The sequence below is a fragment of the Paroedura picta genome, chromosome 7, assembly GCF_049243985.1.
Source record: "Paroedura picta isolate Pp20150507F chromosome 7, Ppicta_v3.0, whole genome shotgun sequence".
NCBI lineage: Eukaryota > Metazoa > Chordata > Lepidosauria > Squamata > Gekkonidae > Paroedura > Paroedura picta.
Window position 1 is genome coordinate 73,643,457 of NC_135375.1, and position 22,597 is coordinate 73,666,053.

General features: G+C 39.7%; 1 protein-coding gene across 7 annotated transcripts in view; it reads right to left on the minus strand.

Annotated features, from left to right (window-relative positions):
- GLIS3 (GLIS family zinc finger 3) overlaps nt 1-22,597 on the minus strand; it is a 230,017-nt gene that overhangs the window by 76,878 nt on the left and 130,542 nt on the right. For all 7 annotated transcript variants that reach the window (XM_077344928.1, XM_077344926.1, XM_077344922.1 and 4 more), the window contains 2 exons: nt 5,110-5,271; nt 1,041-1,151 (listed from right to left, as the gene is read on the minus strand). In XM_077344928.1, coding sequence (XP_077201043.1) covers nt 1,041-1,151; nt 5,110-5,271 — 273 coding nt within the window. The remainder of the gene's footprint in view (nt 1-1,040; nt 1,152-5,109; nt 5,272-22,597) is intronic.

Sequence of the window (22,597 nt, forward strand, 5' to 3'; positions counted from 1 at the left end):
TACCACTTTGCGCCACAAGAGGCTCTCAGTATGTAGAGTTCATCCTAAATTACTGTCAAAACCTTGACTGAATTCTCAGAAGAAAAAGCAAAATGCTTTGATTCATTAGTATACTTGCAATATCAGTGTAACCACATGCTGACTTTCTGAAATCCTAAGCATCCTGAAATCAGTAGACATTCTGTCACTACAGACCAAATTTCTCAAAGAATGCAAGTTCATAGTATATTCCTTGCCATAAACATTTTCCTCCTAAAATATGCAATGTGTGCATGGTAGTTTGAGGAGAACAAGTTATATCTTAACACAGCAAAATACTGTCACTTAGCATTCAGGCAAGAGATTTAAAAAGAGGATTACAGGCTGTCAAACAGAATATATTAAACAAATCCATGACTAACAGGGTGTAACAGCAAAGGGTCTCATTCTATTCAGTTGAACGGTTCCCCAGGGTTGGAGCTATTACTTCACTGTGCCTTTATCACCTTGGAATTTTTATGGTTATTTCTGATGAATTCACATTTTTGTAAAGGCTTTTTGATATCAAGCCAATTTTCATTTTTAATTAAATCCTAAACAATTTTAATTCTAAGTTTAAAGATGTATTGTTTCTTACATTTTATTATTACTCCAGGAAACGTTTCAAATACCAAAGCCTGAAATGAGCAAGACATAACATTTTCAAAGGTGTTGTAAGTACAGTATAGTATATAAATATTATACGTTGCAACTTAGGAGTGTATTTCTAAAGAATCTTTTGATTGGACTACTATTTTTTAGTTTATCCCTCAGCCCAAATATTTCCAATTCCAGTTGATAGATATAAAAATAAGTCAACAATGAAGCTGAATGTGTGAATTATGTATAAGTAAGATAAGATATAAAAGTTATTATTTAATTTTGTTTCTATTAAAATTGAGGGTGCATTTGACTGCCATGAGATATAGATCATGCCTATTGTAAACCCTTGTATTTGAAGACCCACATAATTTTTTTCAGCTATATATTTATGTTGTATAATGGAGACCAGTGAATATTACCTTTTTCCTAGCCTGTTGATCTTTGCAGGAATGGGCCTTTACATGCTTCCTTAAAGAACTTGGATCTGTGTATCGTTTGGTGCACCCAGGAATCTGGCAAGCATAAGGTTTCTACAACAACAGAAGGAAAGTTATGATGTCAGAGTTTTGTCCTTTAAAAAAAGTTGTTTCCCTCTATGTTGTATTAATACAGTGAGCAATGCCACAGGCAAAATTGTTATGTATTTATTACATAGCTAGAAAACAGAAGATAAAGTAGGCTGATGAGAAAAAGAAAATGGTCTGACACATTTTACTTTCAATAATCTGCATTTTACATATGATTGCTTTCTCACCAGCCTCTGCTGGCAATTGTCCTGGTTGCTTTGATGCCAAGGAATATTTAGACTGTGAGAGCAGGATCAGTGAGAAGATACTGACCATCAGCAAAGCTTTTATAGAGGAAGCAGAAGTTCTGTTTGGCTAGGTGAGAAAGATCCTCAAAAGGGGAAAATTGGAACATGTTTTGGTGCAAATGGAAGGGACAGGCAGGAGGAACTGATTTTCATATATTTATTACATATTTGCCATCTCTACTTGTACTTACAATTATGTAACCCCCATAGAAACCTTTGGAATAGTTAGAAATTACATTTCTCTAGTGTGTCAGGTAAAGAAGTTGTAGTAAAGTCCCAGACAGAGATATAGAGGAAACCTGCTTCAGAAAGAGAGAATAAAGGGGAAAGGTTAGTCTGTGGTATAGCAAGCTAGAAATAAAAGCAGAAAGCAAATCTAAAACCTTTAAAAGTATTGGTATACAAGGAATTCTTTTAGAGGTAGTGTATTTTTACTACACAGTTCTATTTTTCCATTTAGTCATTTCAAATGCACACTGTTAGCAGTAAGTTTCTTATACAGAATATTAGGGTGGGTTGGTAAATGTTACAGTCCCTTCTCTTTTCTTTACTGTAAACTCTTACAGAGTGACTTCTATACTGTCTTAAGGTTGCTCTCTCCATCACGATTTTTTTCAGAGCAACAATTGCTAGGTTTGAAATAACTGTATGTCATGGCATACACCCCACAGGGCCCTTCATTCGGTGGGTACAAATCTGTTAGTGATCCCCTACCTGCAGGAAGTGTGCCTGGCCCCAACCAGAGCCAGGGCTTTCTCGGTCCTGGCCCTGACCTGGTGGAATGATCTCCCAGAAGAGCTGAGGGCCCTGTTGGAGCTACTACAGTTCTGCAGGGCCTGTAAAATTGAGTTCTTTCACCAGGCATTCGGTTGAGGACAGGGCAGATAAGATCAGGGGGGCCTCCTCAGAATAGCCAGAACACCAGGCTAACACTCCATTAACCCCCCTTGAGGCACAGGCTGGGGGGCTCATTGAGCTGAGGGTGGGGAGGGAGTTAGAGTATATTTTCACCACAGTGGGGACTGTAAAAGTTGAGATTTATTGTTTTTACTAGGGGCAAAGCCCGTTGTCTCCAAGAATACAACGGGCGCTAGAGCTTGGCAGTGGGAAGAGGAAGGGGAGGAATTGTCCAGTCTGTAAGGGCATGGGGTTGTCATGTGTGTTGTGTGGGAGGTTGTGGTGGCATGGTGGCAAATGAGGCCATGGGTGTGGAGATATGGGTGTGGAATGTTCGTTGAGTGTGGGAGAGGACTGACCTTTGGGAATTGTGGCATAGTGGTTACAGATGAGCTTTCCAGAGCCATGTCCTCAGATATGTGAAGGGAAAATCAGACTGGAGACTCTTCTTAGGGGAAGATTACATGGCAACCAATTCCCCCCAGTTCTGCGTCATTTCCCTTCTTGTGTGAATTAGGCCATATTCACCAAAATGCCCCTCTGCCCTAATACACATAGGGTAGTCACAGTACACAGGTTTCCACCCTGTTCCTTCTGTCTCCCATATTTTCACTGTTGGTAAAATGTTTTGTGCCCACATGCTTCTTTCATGGTTGCTTCTTAGAAGAACGGATTTTTGTACCCTATTGCTTACTACCCAAAGGAGTCTCAAAGCGGTTTAAAAACACCTTTTCCATTAGTCTCTCCACAATAGTCAACCTGTGAGGTATGTAGGGTTGTGAGAGATCTGAGAGAACTGGGAATGGGCCACAGTGACCCAGCAGGCCTCAAGTGTCTCAAAGCATTTTCCAATCGTCTTCCCCTTCTCTCCCCATAGCAGACTCCCCATGAGGGAGGTGGGGTAGCGAGCCTCACAGGGAAGCTGGCAACCCTAAGAGGAAGACTGTCTGTGTGCACAGCAGTCTTGACTTTAGTAAGGTTTTTAATACTGTTTTTTTTATTTGCCAGGCCAAGGTTATTTGCCAGTTACTATTTCAGTTACTATGTGTCTCCAGACATTTACTTGTTCTCTATTTAGTTTCAGGCTGTAAATATTTATTTAGATCTTCCTGCACTTTCCAGACTCACAGACTGATGCTGGTCTGCCTGTCTGCGCCCCAGAATACAAACAGTTGCTGATAAGGGCTGGCCATAACCCATAGGCCAGGAGGGACACTCCTGCACCACTCCCTACCAACTGCAGGCAAAAATGGCTCATTTGAAGGCTGGACTCTGAGGCATTGTATGATTTTGAAGTCCCACCTCCAAACCTCCAGGAATATTTCCAACCCAGGGGTAGCCAACCTACAGGTGTGGCCTGGAGAGCTCCTGGAATTACAGCTCACCTGCAGAGTATAAAGATCAGCTCCCCAGGCAGAAAGGGCTACTTTGGACAGGGTTGTGGTAGAGAAGAAACATTTAAGGCTTCCCACACAGGTTGTTGTCGAATTGAAAGACTTCAGGCCTACTGCATAGGGTTGTTGTGCAGATGAAACAGGAGACAAAAGAGCCAGCTTCCTCTGCAGAATAACGCTGTGCAGTGGCCTCAAATCTGCAGAGAGTTGCAAAGAAGAAAGACACATGGCTTGGCTGTGTCTAACCCCTGGCCAGAGCAGTATTTTAAGTGAGAAGGGGCTTTTCTGTGGCCTCCCTGTCAGGCAACTGTTTGGCAGAAGGGGAAAGTCCCCCCCCCCTCAAAAGGAATGCCCTCAGTCTCCCCTGCGTTGCTCTTGGAAAGGCCTCCTTCCCTCAGTCAGGGCCTGTCAGAGGCTCCTTCGCAGCAGGGCTGAAGGGGGGGGGGAGGGGGAGCACTCTGCAGCCTCCTGCCAGCTCTGTCAGGGCTCTGAGGCAATTTACAGTTGGACATGGCAGTTAGGACAGCCTTGGGGCGAAAAGGGCTGGCACAGCCTGTCCAAGCCTCTGTTCTCATCCCCCTTGGCAGCCCTGCTGACCTCCTCTCCCTGTGGTGGTCAGGAGCAGACTGGCAGCCAGACTGGGCTGGGGGAATGGAATTTTGGTCTGTCCTGGTGAGGGGCCAATAGAAAGGCACTTTGCGCGCCTCCCCATTGTCTGCTTGGCCCTGGATGGACACTCGGAGGGCCCAATCAGGAGCCGCTTCGCGGCTCCTGATTGGGCCCTCTGAGTTTTTATCCTGGACAGGGCCCGCCTTAACTCCTCCCCAGGTGGCCTTACTCTTTTATTTAATAGGACCCTGTCCTATTTAAAGATTGTGTGGGTTTTATCTTATAACCCATCACAAGCCAGCTAGCCTGGGAATGGCAGCCAATAAATTCAATAACAATAACAACAATAATAATAGTAAACTGTGAATATTGTCAGTCTGGATTAGGCACTTCAGCCTCCTCTTATCCAGGATCTTCTTTTGCTAGACCTTTGCTTAGAGGAGACTGGCCTGCTGAGATGCATATTAGCAGAGAAAGAAGATACATGGTAGGGAAGGAGCAGGGATACATTGGCTTCTTGTAAGGGGCGGCCCTGCTCTGTTCACACAGATTTAATATGACCTAATTCTATAATATCCTTTGCTGTATGAAAGGCTGGATTTCAGTACACATTAAAATTAAAAAGCTATTGTACCAAAGTCAGTTCCCCAATTTTCCATATGTGACATCTTTTAAATTAAAAAAACCCTGTCTATTGGAAAACCAGATGCCAAATAAGGAATAATACTGAAACAGAACAGTAGCAGAAACAGTGAAATCAGACTCTTTTCTTACTGTGTCCAGGTGAGTCCTCTGGTGCTTGGCTCGGTCACTGGAGTTACTGAATGCTTTTTGACAGCCTGGTTGCTGGCAAAGGTAAGGCTTTTCTCCAGTGTGACTCCTTAAGTGAATCTTGAGATTTTCTAGTCTAGAAAAGGCCTTCTTGCAACCTTCAAACTGTGAAACAAAACAAAATTTCTAAGACAAAAGGAGAGAAAGCAAAACACTTTCTGGTTTTTACATACCTGTTCCTGTCAGTTTGGGTTAACTGCCCAATCTAAATAGATTCACATGGGTTGTGTTGGTCTGAAGCAATGGGGGAGAGGGGAGTTTGAGTCCAGCGGCACCTTTAACACCAGCAAGTTTAGTTTTAGGTATAAGCTTTCAGGTGCATGCACACTTCTTCAAATACCTGATGAGGTGTGCATGCACATGAAAGCTTGCACCCAGCATTAAACTTGATCGGTCTTAACAGTGACACTGGACTTGCCAAATTTAAGGTAAGAATATCTTTCTGTATGGGATGTGGAATGATATAGTATAGCCTGATCTCATGAGATCTTGTAAGCTAATCAGAATCAGTACTTGGGAGACTACCAAGGAAGATTTTGCAGAGAAAGGCAATAACAAACCACCTCTGCTTCTCATATGCCTTGAAGAAACTGTGCTGGGGTCACTATAAGTTACCTACAGCTTGATCGGACTCTATACTCATGTATGCATTCACCTTTCTGTATAATCAATAAAGTAGTTTTACCCTTTCCCCATCTACCTTTCCCTGGCCTTGTTCCAGTATTAAAGATCAGATGGGCATAAAGTAAGACACAGGATGAGGCATGGTATAGCCCCCATATTCAATGTTGTCTGGTTTTGCATGGAAACAGACTTCATCCCCTCTTGTAGTTTACATGAATGGAAATAGTTGTCTTTTCTACCTATCAAGGCTAATAGTTAATAGACAAGGAGTTGTATCAGGGATATAAGTGATTTTTAGTGGAATTGCAGTCATCTAATTCTGCATCTCAGTGTCCTTAAGTTGCTGACGAACCATATTTCTCATTTCCAGTAAAGAATCCAGAGCTATCCTGGGGGCAAAAGGATTGTTAATTGTCCCCAGACACCATGAGAGTTGACTGACAGGAGTAATGGTTACAGGCTGAAGATGAAGTTTCAACCAGTAGTAGATAATTGAGAGCCAGGTCCTGCTTTCTATGTTTAAAAGACCAATCTCCTTTAACAGTATACCTTTCCATCTCTCTGCAGTAGTTCAAATATAGGTGGGATATGACAACACTGAATACAAAAATGTCAATTAGCACAGTCCAGTTCAGTAAGAGCTTTTCTACATGGACAATATGCCTAGTTCTCTTCAGAACAATGAAATCAGACAACGAGGCACCAGAACAGCTGCAAGGTTTGCCTATTACTTTGAATTAGTGTAAGACTGAAATCTTACATGTAAAAATTCCCTTTTTGCAATGATTTATGCATAGCAAATGCAGGAATCTCTCTAAAAAGCAAATAAGCCATTCAGTTCTTAATAGCAGAACATTTGACAGGATGAAGTTTTACTAAGCTATATATAATATGCAAAATTGTTTTTGTTAATGGGCTTTCAATCTTAATTAATTAATTCCCACAATAGCTATAATGAGATGAAGCAACAAGCAACCAAGTTGATTGCAGTCCTCACTTCAAATGGAAATGTTCCTAACTTCTGAGTTATTAAATATGGCTTTGAAAGGGGATGTAACACCTTTACTACAATTAGTCACTTTAATTCATGCCAAACTTTTGTCATTTTAAAACCTTATAACACTCCTAGAAGTAAAGATGATTCATCCAGACTTTCTGGAAGTGGATTTAATGAAATTAAAAAAAAGAAAAGAACTCTTGCAGTGTTTTTCTAAGTGGTAATAAAGGAACCCTAGTTACTTTGTTTCTGTTTGTAGTATAACATGCAAACTGAAACCATTAACTAACTCATAAAAGACAATTTCTTGGCCCATGGCTCTTCTTGGTTTTGAATGAGTGGTTCTTCTTAATAAAAATCCAAAAGAATGCCAATATATTTACATAAGGAATGAGTTTTCCTTATAAAGAGTGTATGCAGCAGTGATTTAAACCAGAGGTTTAGAAATACAAAGGCATGTGATGATGCTTATGAACAAGCAAAACATGTATTATGCTAATTTCATGTGCAAATGGGTTTACATTATAAATCCTTGATCTCACTGAGGACCAAACTACATGTTATGCTCAGGCTTGGATATTTTTTTTTCTTCCAATGATTTCTGTTTACAAAAAGCAGTAGCATTTTAAATATTAAATTTGCCCCCCCCCCCAGCTATTTTCTCCAGGAGAGAAAACATGTGTTCATTCAGAAAGTAACTATCAGAAAGTAACTATGATCCAGACACACCTGGTTTTTTACGTTAGAAGGAGAACTAATGTAAATTAAATCTGATTTGATTTTCAGATGGAAATTGACTGGGCCAAATCTCACAGTTTTTCTGGTGCCACCACAATGACCAATTATGCATGGGAGGGAAAAGCCAGGTCAGCCCTCGCATGGCAGTGGGGCAAATTTCCACTGATGTACAATGTCGACACCAGCCCGGACCCCTCCAGGACCTCCGATGCCCCCTTATTACATGGGCGCCATCAGCGGCTATGCTGGTCTGGGCCCATACATACAGGGAAGAGCTGGGCCTTCCAGGCTTGGCTCCTCCCAAACTTATGGTGTCCCAGGAGGGACACAAAATGCCCCGGTCAGTTCCACGGATAATTGAACCATGGTGGGATAGCGTTGTGACACTATCCCACTTTCATACAGTGAACAACCTTTCCCACCCACCCTAACACCGCCATGGTGAGGTGTGGTGGAACTTTTCTGCCAAAATTGTGCGGTTGCACTCACAACTCTGGAGCGGATCATGTGTGCCGAGGGATTTCTTCCCTTGTTAGTACATTGGAAATGGTGGGGCTTGCTACCCCACTGCAAGAAAACGGCAGCAGCATGCCATGGTCACCAGCATGCATAATCGGTCAATGTCAGTAGCTGCTCTCTGCTTTCAGTTTCTCTTTTGCCATATATCCCCATTTTTTGAGGGCAGTGACCCCACAGTCATGTTCTCATCAGATGCCCTATTCAACTAGAATATACAGTCTATGTTTACACTACACATCATCATCTACACTTGATGTCTTTTCCCACTCATATTGCTGCTTAGGGAAAGCTCTTATTCTATAAGATAAAGGTAAAGGTATCCCCTGTGCAAGCACCGAGTCATGTCTGACCCTTGGGGTGATGCCCTCTAGCATTTTCATGGCAGACTCAATACGGGGTGGTTTGCCAGTGCCTTCCCCAGTCATTACCGTTTACCCCCCAGCAAGCTGGGTACTCATTTTACCGACCTCGGAAGGATAGAAGGCTGAGTCAACCTTGAGCCGGCTGCTGGGATCGAACTCCCAGCCTCATGGGCAAAGCTTTCAGACGGCTGCCTTACCACTCTGCGCCATAAGAGGCTCTTCTTATTCTATAGCCAAGGTCATTCTCTGTCTGAACTGCTATCATTATCAGTCATTAGCCTACTTGAAGAACAACAGGCAGGGCAGAAGTACAGGTTTCCACATTGATCCATTCCCCACCTAAGTGTGACATATTTCAAGAGGAGTAACAATTTATCTAGTATCACATATAAAGTTGAAGAAGCCAAAGAGTCATTGACCAATCTGTGCCCCATTTTCACAATAGACAGACCCACTTTGTTTTGCAGATCGAATGCTGAGGCTTCTACCCTGTCTTCACAAAAGAAACCAAAGGGCAAAAAGTTGTGCCTTTTTAAAATTTATTAAATGCAATCCTGAATAATTTTGCAACCAGAACGGGGTCTCAGGTATTCAATCCCGCTTTCTAGTGCTTCTTCAGTGGTTGCAATTATGGTCTTAATATAACATCATATAATATCACGAGTTCAGTTATAGGATATCACATAGGCAACAGCTCTTTAGAAAAGGGGTCACTTCTTCAATCTCTTTGAAGATTTTATTTCTATTGGATAAAACTGGAAGTGGCATACTTTTTCAGTAAAAAAATTATGGATGGATGTGTTATATGGGATATATAATAATTTTCTGTAATGTATTTATAAAATAGGTACAAGCCACTGAGGAAGGATTGTGATTTGAAAGCAGGATATTAAGTATCAAGAAACTATTTTGACTTTGCCTGGTTTTGTTTGACAAATGAGATGCTGAAACTTTTAATATTAAATAACACTTTATCAACACACCTATAGTCGAGCATTCTTCATTTCTGGATATCTGTGGATTAACTGACCTTCATTTTCATCCCTTTAGTTATTCTGTACAAAGCATGAGGTCTCAAAATAAAATTGAGAGGAAGAAATAGTATGAAAAGGTTTTTTCCCCTTATTATTTCATACTATACATTGGATTTTGAGTCTACATGAATGATTGAATCTAGGAGCAGGAGGGAAATTTTACTCTGTTTTCAAAACTTTTCACAATAAGTATTGGAGCTGGTCTTTGGTTTATACCTCAATGATGAATAAAATACTTAGCACTGATGCAGAATGTTTTCTTGCCGAACAAAATAATGACATCCTTCACAGGGTAGTAGGGTTGAATTAAAGAAGAACTGTCAAGAACATAGTTGTTTTATTCTATAGCCTAATTGTATTTTAAATCCAATGCAGAACAACATTTTGTAACTTAAAATTCAAAAATTTGATGCTAGACAGGTTTATTCAAATCAGTATCACTTAACAGGATTAAAAGCCATGTTTTTGAACGATTAGTTATGATCCCAAATAAATTGGCAATTAAAGCTCTACTGGACTGTTACACCTTCCATTTTGCCACCATGTTTGTAGCCTACAAATACAGGTTGACTTTTGCAGTTTTCTTTTCTTTACTTATTTAAGAAGGGTGTGAGGGGTGAAAAGGGTATGAGGGGCTACTTCCACTGGTAAGCGCTTTCTTTTACAGTTAGGTATAATTTTAACTTTGTTGTTTTAAGAATGGTGCAAAATGACTGAGTGATAGCACAACCTTCTCTGTGCTTTGCCTTTAGATTTTATTTAACAGCCAGTTCTTACTGGCTATATAGCTTCAGCAGCAGGCTGAAACAGAGGGCAGGGTTTCCTGCTCTTATTATATGTTGGTCTCATAACAAAGACATTTTGCCACTGGGATTCATCTATTAAATTCTAACTGAAGGCAAAACAAGGTGAGGGAAGTTCATCCTGTCATCATTCAGCCTTGCTAACCAGGGTATGGGGGGGGGGCGATGGAAACCTAGCACAAGATGTTTAGCAAACATGAAGAAATAGCTGAACAAGGATATTTTTGTGAAATATTTTACATCTTACCTTTCCCTCTAAGCCTGTTTTGTACTGAAAAGGTTTAACTTGGAAATTTTTGGCAGATTCCTGCTTGTAAGTGCTATTGAAATTAATATAATTTATTGGTTCCATGTCCATGTCTTCTGGATTAGGGGGCTAGCAGTAAAACAGATTTTTGGCACCCTGTTTCCACATGTCAAATGCACATTCGATGTGGCATCCCATGGTGGACCAAAAACATGTAAGGTCCTTTAAATTATATTGTAATATTAATAATTCTAGAAAGGAGAAATGAAGCAACTGGGATCTAGATGGGCTATGGGTTTGGAGAAAAAGCATTATAAAAATAGAACAGGATGACAACTCTCCTTAAAGGCAAACATTCTATCTATATTTCAATTCGAAGCAATCAGTTATTTCTAATTGCACTTTCTAGATGCATTGATATTGTATCTCAAATGGCACTCAAGTCGCAATATGACTGCTTGGAGTGGGGCAGGTGAATAAAGTAACAACAGCAATGTCACCAACATCATTTCTGTGGGGAACTCAAAAATAACATAGGGTAGCCCTAGAAATATCCAGAAATGTGAACTGTCCCATGTCACTGACATCATACACCTCTCATGTCACGCCCCCCCCCCAACTCTCCTGCCTATTGCCAAGCTGAACCTCGTAACCCTAATTCACACTTAGAGCCCTACTAGAATAAAAACTATTTTAAAGTGATGTGTTTTACTCAGTTTTATGGACTAGACAACCAGAAAATATACACCTTGTCATTGTAGGCATCATGAAAGTAGATCATTTTTGATTTCATTGGAGCTGAAGGCTAAGTATATTTACCAGGAAAGTAGTCCCAGTGAACTTTAGCTACTCCTTGGAACAAGTACTCCCTTTCATGTCCTGTATTCCTATTTAACATACTATAACCTTTATTTTATTTCTGTACATAAAATGTATATGTAATTATAATGTCAGTGGGAACTGTGTCCAACTGGTTATGTTTAGGATTGGCCTGCAAGATTAGAAAGCCTCACTTTTTTCACATTTCAGCCCTAGAAGTTTTTTATGTTGTTATTGTGAAGAAAGTAAATATTATAACAAGGTTCTTGGAAAAGAAATTACTTCTGAATGCATCAGCTGGTAATAATTTGAAAAAACATGTGGAACAAAACCCATCAGAAAAAAAAAAAACATCCTGGGAAATGCTTCAGCTTGCTAGAGAGCATCTCTCCACTTTTCTCCCCCCCCCAATATAGCAATACTTGAATTGTTTTTTGATAGACACTGTTAAAACATACTTTCATTATAGCAGACCTGGCTATTATTAATCTTTCCTCAGGGTGAATAATTTATTTTCTTTTGCTTATTTAAAGTATTTCTATCTCACTTTTCCAATTATTTAAAAATCAAGTAAAAGAATAAACCAGCAAAAAGATGTTGAATTTTTTGAAACATAAGGATCAACAGTAGCTTAAAGTCGAAGATAATAGAATGCGCTTTGCCTGGTCCCTCAATGACATCAACACAGATGCCAGGTGAATTCCAGAGGATCTATACCACTCAAAAAGGTCTTATCATCAGTCCTCATTTGCTTGCTCTTAGGGCAAGGATTCCTGAAGGACTACTGGAGTGAACAGATATAGAGCAGACAGTCCTACCAGTATTCTGAGGCTAAGCAATTAAAGCCTATAATAGCCAGTGAATGCAAGTCCTATGTAATTTCATTGATGACATAACAGCACCCCTTCTTTATTTTTTGTGCATGCTTATGTTGATAAATAAATATTATAACTTTTTTTTAAAAAGCTTTACAATATCAATATACCTATATAGTACTGCAATGAATTCAAAGCTTTCATTTTTAAAACAAAGTCTCTATGCCTTTTTCATTATATCTTCATGACAGAAAGGGCTAGGGACTTACCTTTTCGTAATGAAAGCTGGCAATTCAGAGAACTTGTTTAATGTATCATTACAGCACTACATTGATATATTGATACTGTAGTGCATTTTTTAAAAAATTCAAAAATGAAACCACTCGTCTTCAGGACAGAAGGGAGGAAAGGGAGTGTTTTGATGATGACAACAGTTCAGATATCAAAATGTAGAATGGAGGTGCATAGGGCTGCATCTGCATGGAGCTTTTGTTCCAATCCCAGGTCAATTAAATCCCTTCTGTCTACACTGAATGTGATTTCTGTTTTAATTTTGTGCGATTTAAATTTTCCCTTTGCAACAAGCATGACTGATCCAGAGTAGAAGGGTAGGGGACAATTTTAGGCAAGATTCCTAAAAGTGTGTACCATTACTTCAGTTTGTATTGAAGGGTTATTTTTGCTGCAGACCTCCACTACAGAACTTGACATTTTGAGCAACCCTGTTCACGGAGATCCTCTGAACCCAGGAGGCAGCATTTCACTATGTGCAGAAGGCTGCAGGAAGAAATGGGGAACGCAGGAAAGTTCAGTTCTAATGAATTCAGTGGCACTTACTTCTGAGTAAACATACCTTGGAAAAGTCTGCATATTATTTGAAATATATTGTCATTCGGAACAAAGAGCAGGGGAAAGCAATTATTGTGCCTTTTGACCTCTCAAAGCATAGCATTCATTATCAAAAACTCTAAAATGCACTGAAGCACATTTATAAGCATAAACGTTATGACTGGGGACTATTTGCTTAAGAGAATAGAGAACCCTTGAAAATAAATGGTTGTATTTTTATGTCTTCAAAGTGTTTAGATAAACTAACATTGATTTTAATTACAGCTTGAAGAGTTCTCATTAAGCGAAGCACTGGATACAGTGTAATTGCCTGTTGAGTTATTTATGCTCACTGGCATCAGATTTTAAATAACGGAGACAGAAAATAGCATGATCAGAAAGGGGTACCTGCAAAGAAATGAAATATCCTCCAACAAACAAACCTCAGAAATTCAGGATAGCTTGAAACCCCACTGAATAAATCAACAACAAAGTGCATTCCCATGTTTTTACACAGGCAGATTCCTGTATGCACAGGCTTTCTCCATTCCACTATAAAATGGTATCATTTGTGTTTTAAAAATAAGAAAACAAAGTAACACTTACCTGTAACTATTGTTCATTGAGTCCTGCATTTAGGTAGGAAAAACCATTTGCACCAATATAGGATGGGGGGAGACTTGGCCAGGGATTCTGGTTTTTTTTTTGGGGGGGCATCATTTAGAAATGGACTTAGGGTTATTGTGAATGGGCAGGTAGCTGTGAATTTCCTGCATTCTGCAGGGGGTTGGACTAGATGACCCTGAAGATCCCTTCCATATGATTCTATGATTTAAACAATGCTAGTATTTATTCTCAGAGTTCAGTGCAGGAAAAAATACGAATAAAATAATATATTGGGATAAGTAGAATGTCGAACGTAGAAATCACTTTAGAAGTAACCTAAGACTAGGGCAAAAAATAATATTTTCAGGAAAAAATCTCTTCAAAAATGAGAGATCTACCTGAAGAGCTGATAGCTCATTCACCCTCCTGGCTAACATTACAACGACTAAGAAACATATTTTCATAGAAATCTCAACCAAAGAACAATTAAAAAGAGATTCAAAATGCCTGAGCATTAACTGTGCAAACACAACAGATAAAGACCATGGTAGCACCAAAGGATCCCAGAATGAGCAGGAATTAATCCCTTAACAAACCTCATAGAGAAATGATGTGAGAAAACTGATCCTTCCTAAGTTTCTCTGTGATAGCAGGATGATAGCAGCCAGGTGAAACTCCAAAGAAGAAAATCCAAGGTCTTCAGTTTTCAGGTATGAGAAAGAACCTGGAACTGGGCATCCCCTGGTGACATCTCCTTCTTACTGTACCAGAGGGAACATTGCTTCCTAGTGTTAGGTTTATGTGACTGCAGTAGAATGTTCTTAACCTCCTGAGAAAAACTTAGGTCTGAATTCTCCAAGCCATCAGAGGCAGTTCAGATCTTGATGAAGCACCTGATTGATTTAAATCTGGTTGATTTGGTAGGGGAAGGAACTGGCCTCAGGTGATCTCCATAAAGACTGCAAACCATATTTAACAAGGACAGGAGGAGCTACAAGGATCATGTTGGATTTCTCCCTTCTGGCTTTCTCTATTACACTGATAAAGGGAAGGAATGGAGGGAACATATAAAACAGGCACTTCCCTAGGGAACCAATTCCTACTCCTACTTGGAACAGAACTTTACAGCCTTCTTGTTTTCTGTTGTCAGCCAAAGATCAACATCCAGACCAAACATCACTACGTCCCCCACCCCCGAAGATAAAAAGCAGTTCCAGGAAAGTGGCCTTTATAGACCACTCATGGACCTGCTCAATCCATCAGCTTCCATATTTAAGCTCCCAGGAATGTGGATAGCTTGAATTGATGCATTCAGCTTCACTGCTGTGTCCTGTGGAAGGCTAAATTCCTGACATAGAACTGTGGACTTGTGCTTCCTTGTTTGTTCAAATAAAACATTGTAACTGTATTGTCCATCTGGACAAGATATCTAAAGGATATCTGAGAAACTAAAAGCATAATGCACTGCATGCAATTCTAAAATACTGATGCAGAAATTTCTTATAAAGAAGAAAAATTGGTTTTTATACTAAGGTGACCAGATTTTAACATTGGTAAAGCGGGACACCTTTGACCGGGGGGGGGGGGTTCTTGATTGAAAAATTGGTCTATATGGAGCAACAAAAAGTTTCATAGAACGCACAGAATGCAAAAATAGTATTGTAATATATATATTATAACATATATATTGTAATTTCAACGTAAGTACAATTTGCCAGGCACTTCCAGATGTCCCTCCAAAAGTGGGACAATCTGGTCACTTTGTACCCCACTTTTCACTACCCGGAGGAGTCTCAAAGTGACTTATAATCACATTATCTTCCTCTCCTCACAAACATACACCCTGTGAGGTAGGTAAGGCTGAGAATAGCACTATCAGGGCTGTGATGAGCCCAAGGTTGACTGCATGTGGGGAAACAAACCTAGCTCATTAGATTAGAAGTTGCCACTCATAACCACTATGACATGCTGTCATGGTTAAGAGCTAGTACCCCAGCTGGCAAGCCCTCACAGTTTGTGCCCCAACCCAAGAGTGGAGTGTTTGTAGTAAGGTTTACTTCATTCTCAGAAACTCCAAAGGAATAGAGAATCTGTGCCACGAGGCTTGAGCGCCAGCTCTATAACTGGATAGAAACCAGAGCTGAAGGGGTCAGATCTTTAGCCTAGCCATAGGCAGGACTGAAGTGGTGGATGTCATATATGCCCAAAGCTACAACACTTTCTGAACTGACTAGAACTGATGATATCTGAGCTGTTTCACTAAGGCAAAGACAGCCTGTAACCTTTTTGGAAGTAGAAAATCCTTCACCACTAGAAACTAATGATGGTTTATCACAATTTACTAGGAGCTTGGGTACATCTCTAAATGAGTGTTATAATATAGCTTATATACCAGCTTTTCTCAACTTTTTTACTATTGAGAAATCCCTGAAACATTATTTGGGCTTTGAGAAACCTAGGAATTGGTGCAATTGTGCAGAATATGGTTGGGAAGCATAGCTGAGTACATGCCCACCTGGGGCTCCTCCCCTTTCCACCCATCCAGGGCCATAATTGGCTGAGGGGGGTGGGTCAACATGACCATATATGGTCATATCACCTAATAAATGTTTAACAAATTAAAAAAAATAATTAACTCCTATCCATTCATGACATTCTGACAGGGTCGTCAAGAAACTCCTGGGGCCATTCCACACATTTAAAAAAATCAGCATTAGGCCAGTGCAATGTCGGAACACTAAAAAAAACGCAACTCCTGGAATTCCTCACCCGCTCACTCCTCTGCTGCCGTCTAGCTCTTCCTAGGACCGTGATGCCTGCTATTTTTTTTAATTAGACTTATTCATTTAAACGCATATGTATTTATACATGGATGCACAGGGCTCCTTTCACTGCAATTCCTCTAGCAATCTGGAGCCTTGAAGCTTTAAAAGAAATGGGGCAGGATTTTATTTCGTGGGGAAGAGCTTTATGGGCAAAGTGGTGGGGGAAAGTTTATTTTTTGCTTTGCCTGGGCGATTGTGTGTCTATTCGTTGCTACAAGCAGTTTTTTTTAAAAAGAAAGCCCCGTTCTGGGTTAAGAGAGAGGGAGGCAGGCTCAAGGGTGGGCTCTGGAGATGGAGATCTTGTTACTTCTGCCACTTTGGCAATGCACATGTCTTGTGCGAGTGTCTTGCTGGCTGCTCTCATCCTGCTAGCGCTACATGGCAGGGGGAATCCAGTTTTGTGGATTCTCCTGCAAGTGCTTTAAAATGGAGGATGTAGCTACTGGTTTGCTGCTAGAATGCAGGATGTTTACGATGTCATGCAAAACGCCAAAATATGCCGTTTGCAAAGGGTAGAACTCTCACTTTTTAAATTTGGTGTGGAATGGCACAGGATTTCACAAAACTCAGGTTGAGAAAGCCTGCTATATACCACAGGTCTTTCATAGTTCAGAATGTGTGCTACATGTTTTTAGAAAAAAGTTATTGCACTTTATATACAACATATTGTACTCATTTTATCAGCATTTATAATTATAGCACCTTATAAAAACATGGTTATTCTTACTGAGCAAGAATTCAGCCCTGAGCAGGTGGCACTCGACAGGATGCTATTATTTGATTAAAGTATATTAGCATCTAACATCTACATGCTTTTATGTAATAATCCAATGTAGAAAAAATCTGCATTTTCTATCACACACACTTTCACCTTTATTCAATTATCCTTAGTTTAAAAAGGAACTGAATTAATATATCTTAATATTTCAAACCTAAACAGTCTCCTTCTCTTCTGTGCCCATTCTTGCTTTATTGCCCAGGATAAAGTACAAAAACAGAATATTCAATTAGAGGTTGGAGAGAAAGATTGCCAAAAAGAACAGTTGGATGTAAAAGAAAAAGGCAAAAGGACTGGTATTTCAGTCAGTGGGAGTCCATCAGAGTAACAAACAGGCTGAGAATGTTTCTATTTTTCTCCTCACAAGTAATCCATATGCAAATTTCCTGCAACATTCAGTATGTACTCCGTAGCTCAGTAAATGTTTTCTATTCTTTTCTGCTTAGCTCCCTCAGCTTTTTCCAATTAGGCTGTGTTTGTTTGGAAACGGATTAAGCCTAGTGTTTTATGGGGAAGGAACATGTACTTGAAATATACTAGAAATTCTTTTAAGCATATGAAGTATGCATTTTTTATTCTCTGTCCTGCTGGTAAGTGAAATATGATGGATGAGGTGTAGAGGGGAACCTTTTGTTCCATTGGATTCACTCAGCTGAAAACACTCTTTTTACTATCTGGAACAACATCCAAAATTCATGACAAAACAGACAATAGTCCTACGAGTTACAAACTGCCTTTCCAGATTAAAAAAAATCCTATGTTTTCTTTTAGAAATAGCATAGATCAAGCAACAGGAGCACAATGTTTTGTCCTCCTATAATGGCCATGGGATGGCCTTGCTGCAGGGTAGGGATGGGGAGGCTGGCAAAAATCTGTTTGCTAGCTAGCCCCATCATTTTTAGACTAAATAAACAATTTCTTAGAATAAATAAACCATGTGTTCTGTGCTCTTGTGATGCTGCAGCTCTTGCTTCATCCAATGGATGTAATAAGCCTTAAGACTCAGCTTTCTATTCTTTAAAACACTATAGTTCTGTAGCAACAGCAACAACACATTAACAATTTCATACAAATGTATTCACATTATTCAATATTACCTTCAAGGACTTGTGGAAAGCATCTTATTTTCTACTTCCCCATTATTTACTCTTTCCCTTCTCTGGAAACCTCCATAGCCTCTCCTCTCTCCTTGCCTCCTTTACTCTTTCCCGCTCATCAGACAACCTACCATTATCTCTTTCCCCCCATCTCCAGCTTTCCTTCCTCCTTTCCCCCCAACAGCTTCTTCCTGGAAAAGTCTGGCGAGATTGCACAGTCCTGGTTTCTAGGCTATGCCCAGTTGCATTGTGGGAAACCTGCAAGGACTTGTGAAGGGCATCACCATTTCCCCCATGTCCCCTATTCCCACACTATTTCTTTCGACCTCTTGGCAGCCCCCATATCCTTGTCCCTGCTTCCTTCTCTCTTTTCTAGTGCCTGCCCTGCCTTTACCTATATTTATTTATTTACTGCATTTATATCCCACCTTTCTCTACGGTGTGGACCCAAAGCAACTTACATTATTCTCTTTCATTTTATCTTCGCAATAACACTGTGAGGTAAGTTAGGCTGAGAATGTATGACTGCCCAATATCATCTAGTGAGCATCCATATCAGAGTGAGGATTTGAATCTGGGACTTCCAAAACCTAGTCTGAGACTCTAACCACTACACAACATTGGCTTTTGTGGGGTGGCTACTATTAAACAGTAAAATAAACCTCCTGTCCTCAGTCATGCAAGTCTAATGGAAATTAAATTGTTGTGCTGAAATGCTTTTATATTTACTTTGTGTATGTTTTTGTTGTTGTTGTTAGCTGTCCCAAGCCTGTGGCCAGGGAGGGATGATCAATAAATTCAAACAACAATAATAATCAAGTTGTCCAGTGGCTGCTGACAGGCCTGGCCCTCAAAGGCCAAAGCATTTGTGGAATGGCATGATGCTCCTTTTGCCTTTTAGTAGCAGAAACCAAGATTTTCCTTTTTTTACAGATATGGGATGTTTCTCAAGTTGTAGATACAAGTTTTAAGGACAATAAAATAAAAGTATTTTCTTAATGGACATATGCAAAGGTATACCAGGTATCTGGTAATTTTCAAATTATAATGACTATACTATAGTTCAAAATAGTTCTCCTAAAGCCAATTTCCTCATTGCTGTCTGCTTAACTTTATACCATGAGCAATGGTTGAAAGCCCCAATTGTTCCTCTCAATGTCCCACCAGATGAAATTCAATGGATTGAAATAAACCCTGTTGATACTTTTGTACGCCTATAGAAGCTGATGGCAACCTTCCATCCCCACCTCTGCTGAACGGTGAAATTGTCCTGCCAAAGAGGATTTGGGATTTTTAACACATTCCCTGTTTGGCTAAGCTTACCAATTATTCTGCACTTGCTATCAAGACTGCAGACTTTTCTTCCTTGAGGTCATTAAGCTTGTCAAAACTAATTTGTCACTACAACTACTGACCCTTATTGCCTCTGACAGCAGCACAAGTATCAAACTAAACAGTCCCTTGCACTAGAGGGATGCAAATGACTGATCAGAGCCTCAAAGTATGTTCGGATTGTATGGTGTACGGTGGCCTTCTGACCTCATAATAGGAAAGAACAGTATCACTTAAGTAATATGGATCACAAAAGCCATGTACTAATCTTTTCTGTAAAGAGAAACAGAGACGTCTGGAAAATTGCATCTCATCTGTAGTTAAGGTTTTAAAGGCCATTGCACTATATGTATTAAAGGTGGTTTGTGAGAAGTGCTGAAAATGCATGCATGCAGCAGAATCTGAAAATGAATTTCACTTTGATGTCAGTAACTTCAGTTTCAGTCAGGAGTTCCCAAGCAGACTTAAAGATTGAGGCAATGACTATAAAATCTGACGGTACACTGTTTGTTCTATAGATATGAGAACTCAAACAAGACATTAAGACAAAATTTAAACTGAGTAATTGAAAATGGCCTGGATCCAACAGTGGGCTTAGTGCAGTTAAGCCTGCTGAGCATCTTGTGTAATGCCTAGAGTTTTTCTATCTATATATTATAGTGCTCAGAAATTGGTTGTGCAAAATCTTGTCACCAAAATCTTGTCGCAGTCACCAATGCAGCCACCACAGTCTTTTTCATGCATTTCCACAAACCCAAGAATTCTGGTAAAGTGGAAATTTTGCAGTGGATCCAAGCAGCCAAAGGAATCCATGCATACATAATGAAAAAATGGCCATGCTTGCATTCATATTGGTAGATCAGCTACAGTTCTGGTTTGGACAGAAAGCTGTATGATGGCATTGCCTTCCAGAAGACCTGGAATTGATCCACTAGGCATAGTACACTAATGTCCTGTGACAGATTTAGCCTCAATGACATACCAGCATTTGGCTGCTAAACTGTAATGCTGATGATCTTGACCATGGCTGAATCATTTATGCGGGAACTTTTATTGCTAGATGCAAAAGTCAATGCAAGAGAGAATGAATAAGTGTGACAGAGCTGTCTCAAAAACAAATGGATTTGTTTTTCCATTAATTAAAAAAAATTCTTGCTAAAATATATGGAAGCAATGCAGGAAATAGAATTTATTACATGACAAACTCAGGCCTAGCCTACCAAATATATTCAAAAGATTTTAATAGGCTCATACTTAATCTCTGGTGTGACTCTGTTTAGTAACAGTATATTTTCTGAACAAACAGCTGAAGATAAAAAGGAGAAAAAAGTAAGATGGGGAAAGGAACAAGAAACTGTACTACAGGGGACCCCAAGGATTCTGCTTATTCCCCTTGATATCACTCTGCTTTAATTTCTGGTTATAGAAAGCAAGATGTGTGGCCAAAAATCTTGGCAAACCCCAAGTTAACAAAGCTCAACTTTACAAGCCAAGAGCTGAATTGGAATTTTAAATTGTTCCTTCCCCAATTAAATCAAGAACTTCTACAATTTAAAAACAGAAAGTGAAAAGAGTGGCACTTTAAAGTTCTTTTTTGCAATTATCACATGGGTGATATACAACATAAACCTATTAAATAATACTAATAATGGCAGAACAAGTACTCTAGTGCCTTTTGACATAAAACAATGTGGGGTGACACATTGTCTCAAACATGATACAATAATAAAAGCAGCAATGGGATCCAAGACTGTGAGCAAGAAGACCATTCATGTAGCTATGAGCATTAATGCTCAAGTCTTTGTGCAAGATGCTCATACATATAACTGTGTAAAATAAGGTTGTCCAAGGCACCTTTCCCTAAATAAGGAAGGAGACACTGAAGCTAGGCTTAAAAATAATTCAAGGAAAGGTCAATGTCAATAAACTCACTCTAACTTTGCAGGCAGGCGACATTTGGTAGCTGTTCACAGCCATCTTTCTTTCAGACAACATCACTCAGGATCCAATATAGCTAGTAAATCATTGCTGGCTTGTTTATCCTCACCTACTTGTGAACTGTGCCAAGAGATGCTGAGTAATACAATCACTAAGGATTTGGCAAATATTGCTCAGTTCCTAGACCTTTCCTTCCCAAACCACCCCACCATATCACTATTGATGTACTGTTCTAGAAAGACTCTTAGTCTTAGCATAATTCCTCAAGAGGCATGAACAGCATGTCCAGTTCTTGCAGGGAGCCCTTTATGCTTCTCTTATCACCTACCCATCTAGACCTGGACAACAAATGGAATGACTTTTATTGAGCTTGGTAGAAGGAGATATATCTAGAAAAGGGAGGACCCTCCTTCTTTATGCCGTATCAGCAGCAGGATTGGTGTTTGCAGGTAAATGGAGAAACTCAGAAACTGCTACCATTGAATAAAGAAGATGTTGAGCTTTGCAGATTCAGCCAGACTAACAGCACTATTAAAGGACAAAAACCTGGAGAAATATTATGAACACCTTCCTTGAGCTACATGAAGAAAATCTTTCTGGACACTGCAAAATTTCACAAAAAGAAAATGAAGCAGGAGACAATTCTAATTAGTTTTTCTTAACAAAAGAAGAGGGTTTATGTGTACAGGAAGGTAAGCTAGATGGGGTCAAATATTAGGTTGTGGAGTCTGTGTTATTTTTGTGTATGTTTATGTTGTTTTTTGTTCAGTGGTGAGGTTGTTATTTATAAAAAATAAAATGAGGTTGCCACAAGTCAGATGTGACTTGTCAGAATTTTTTTAGAAAAAGAAACCTAACCCATTAAGCTGGACTAGCATCACCCAAACAATTTCTACCCTGTGTTGCTCTGGAGTTTCCTGAAGGGATTTGGACAATGGCATCCCCAGCAATAATTACTAGAAATGGGCTTCTGCATGCAACAGAGAACAGCCAAATCTTGATCCAAAGCTTCCTGAAAACTGGAATATTTCTACATTCTCCCTTATACCTTACTAGGGCCATGCAAATT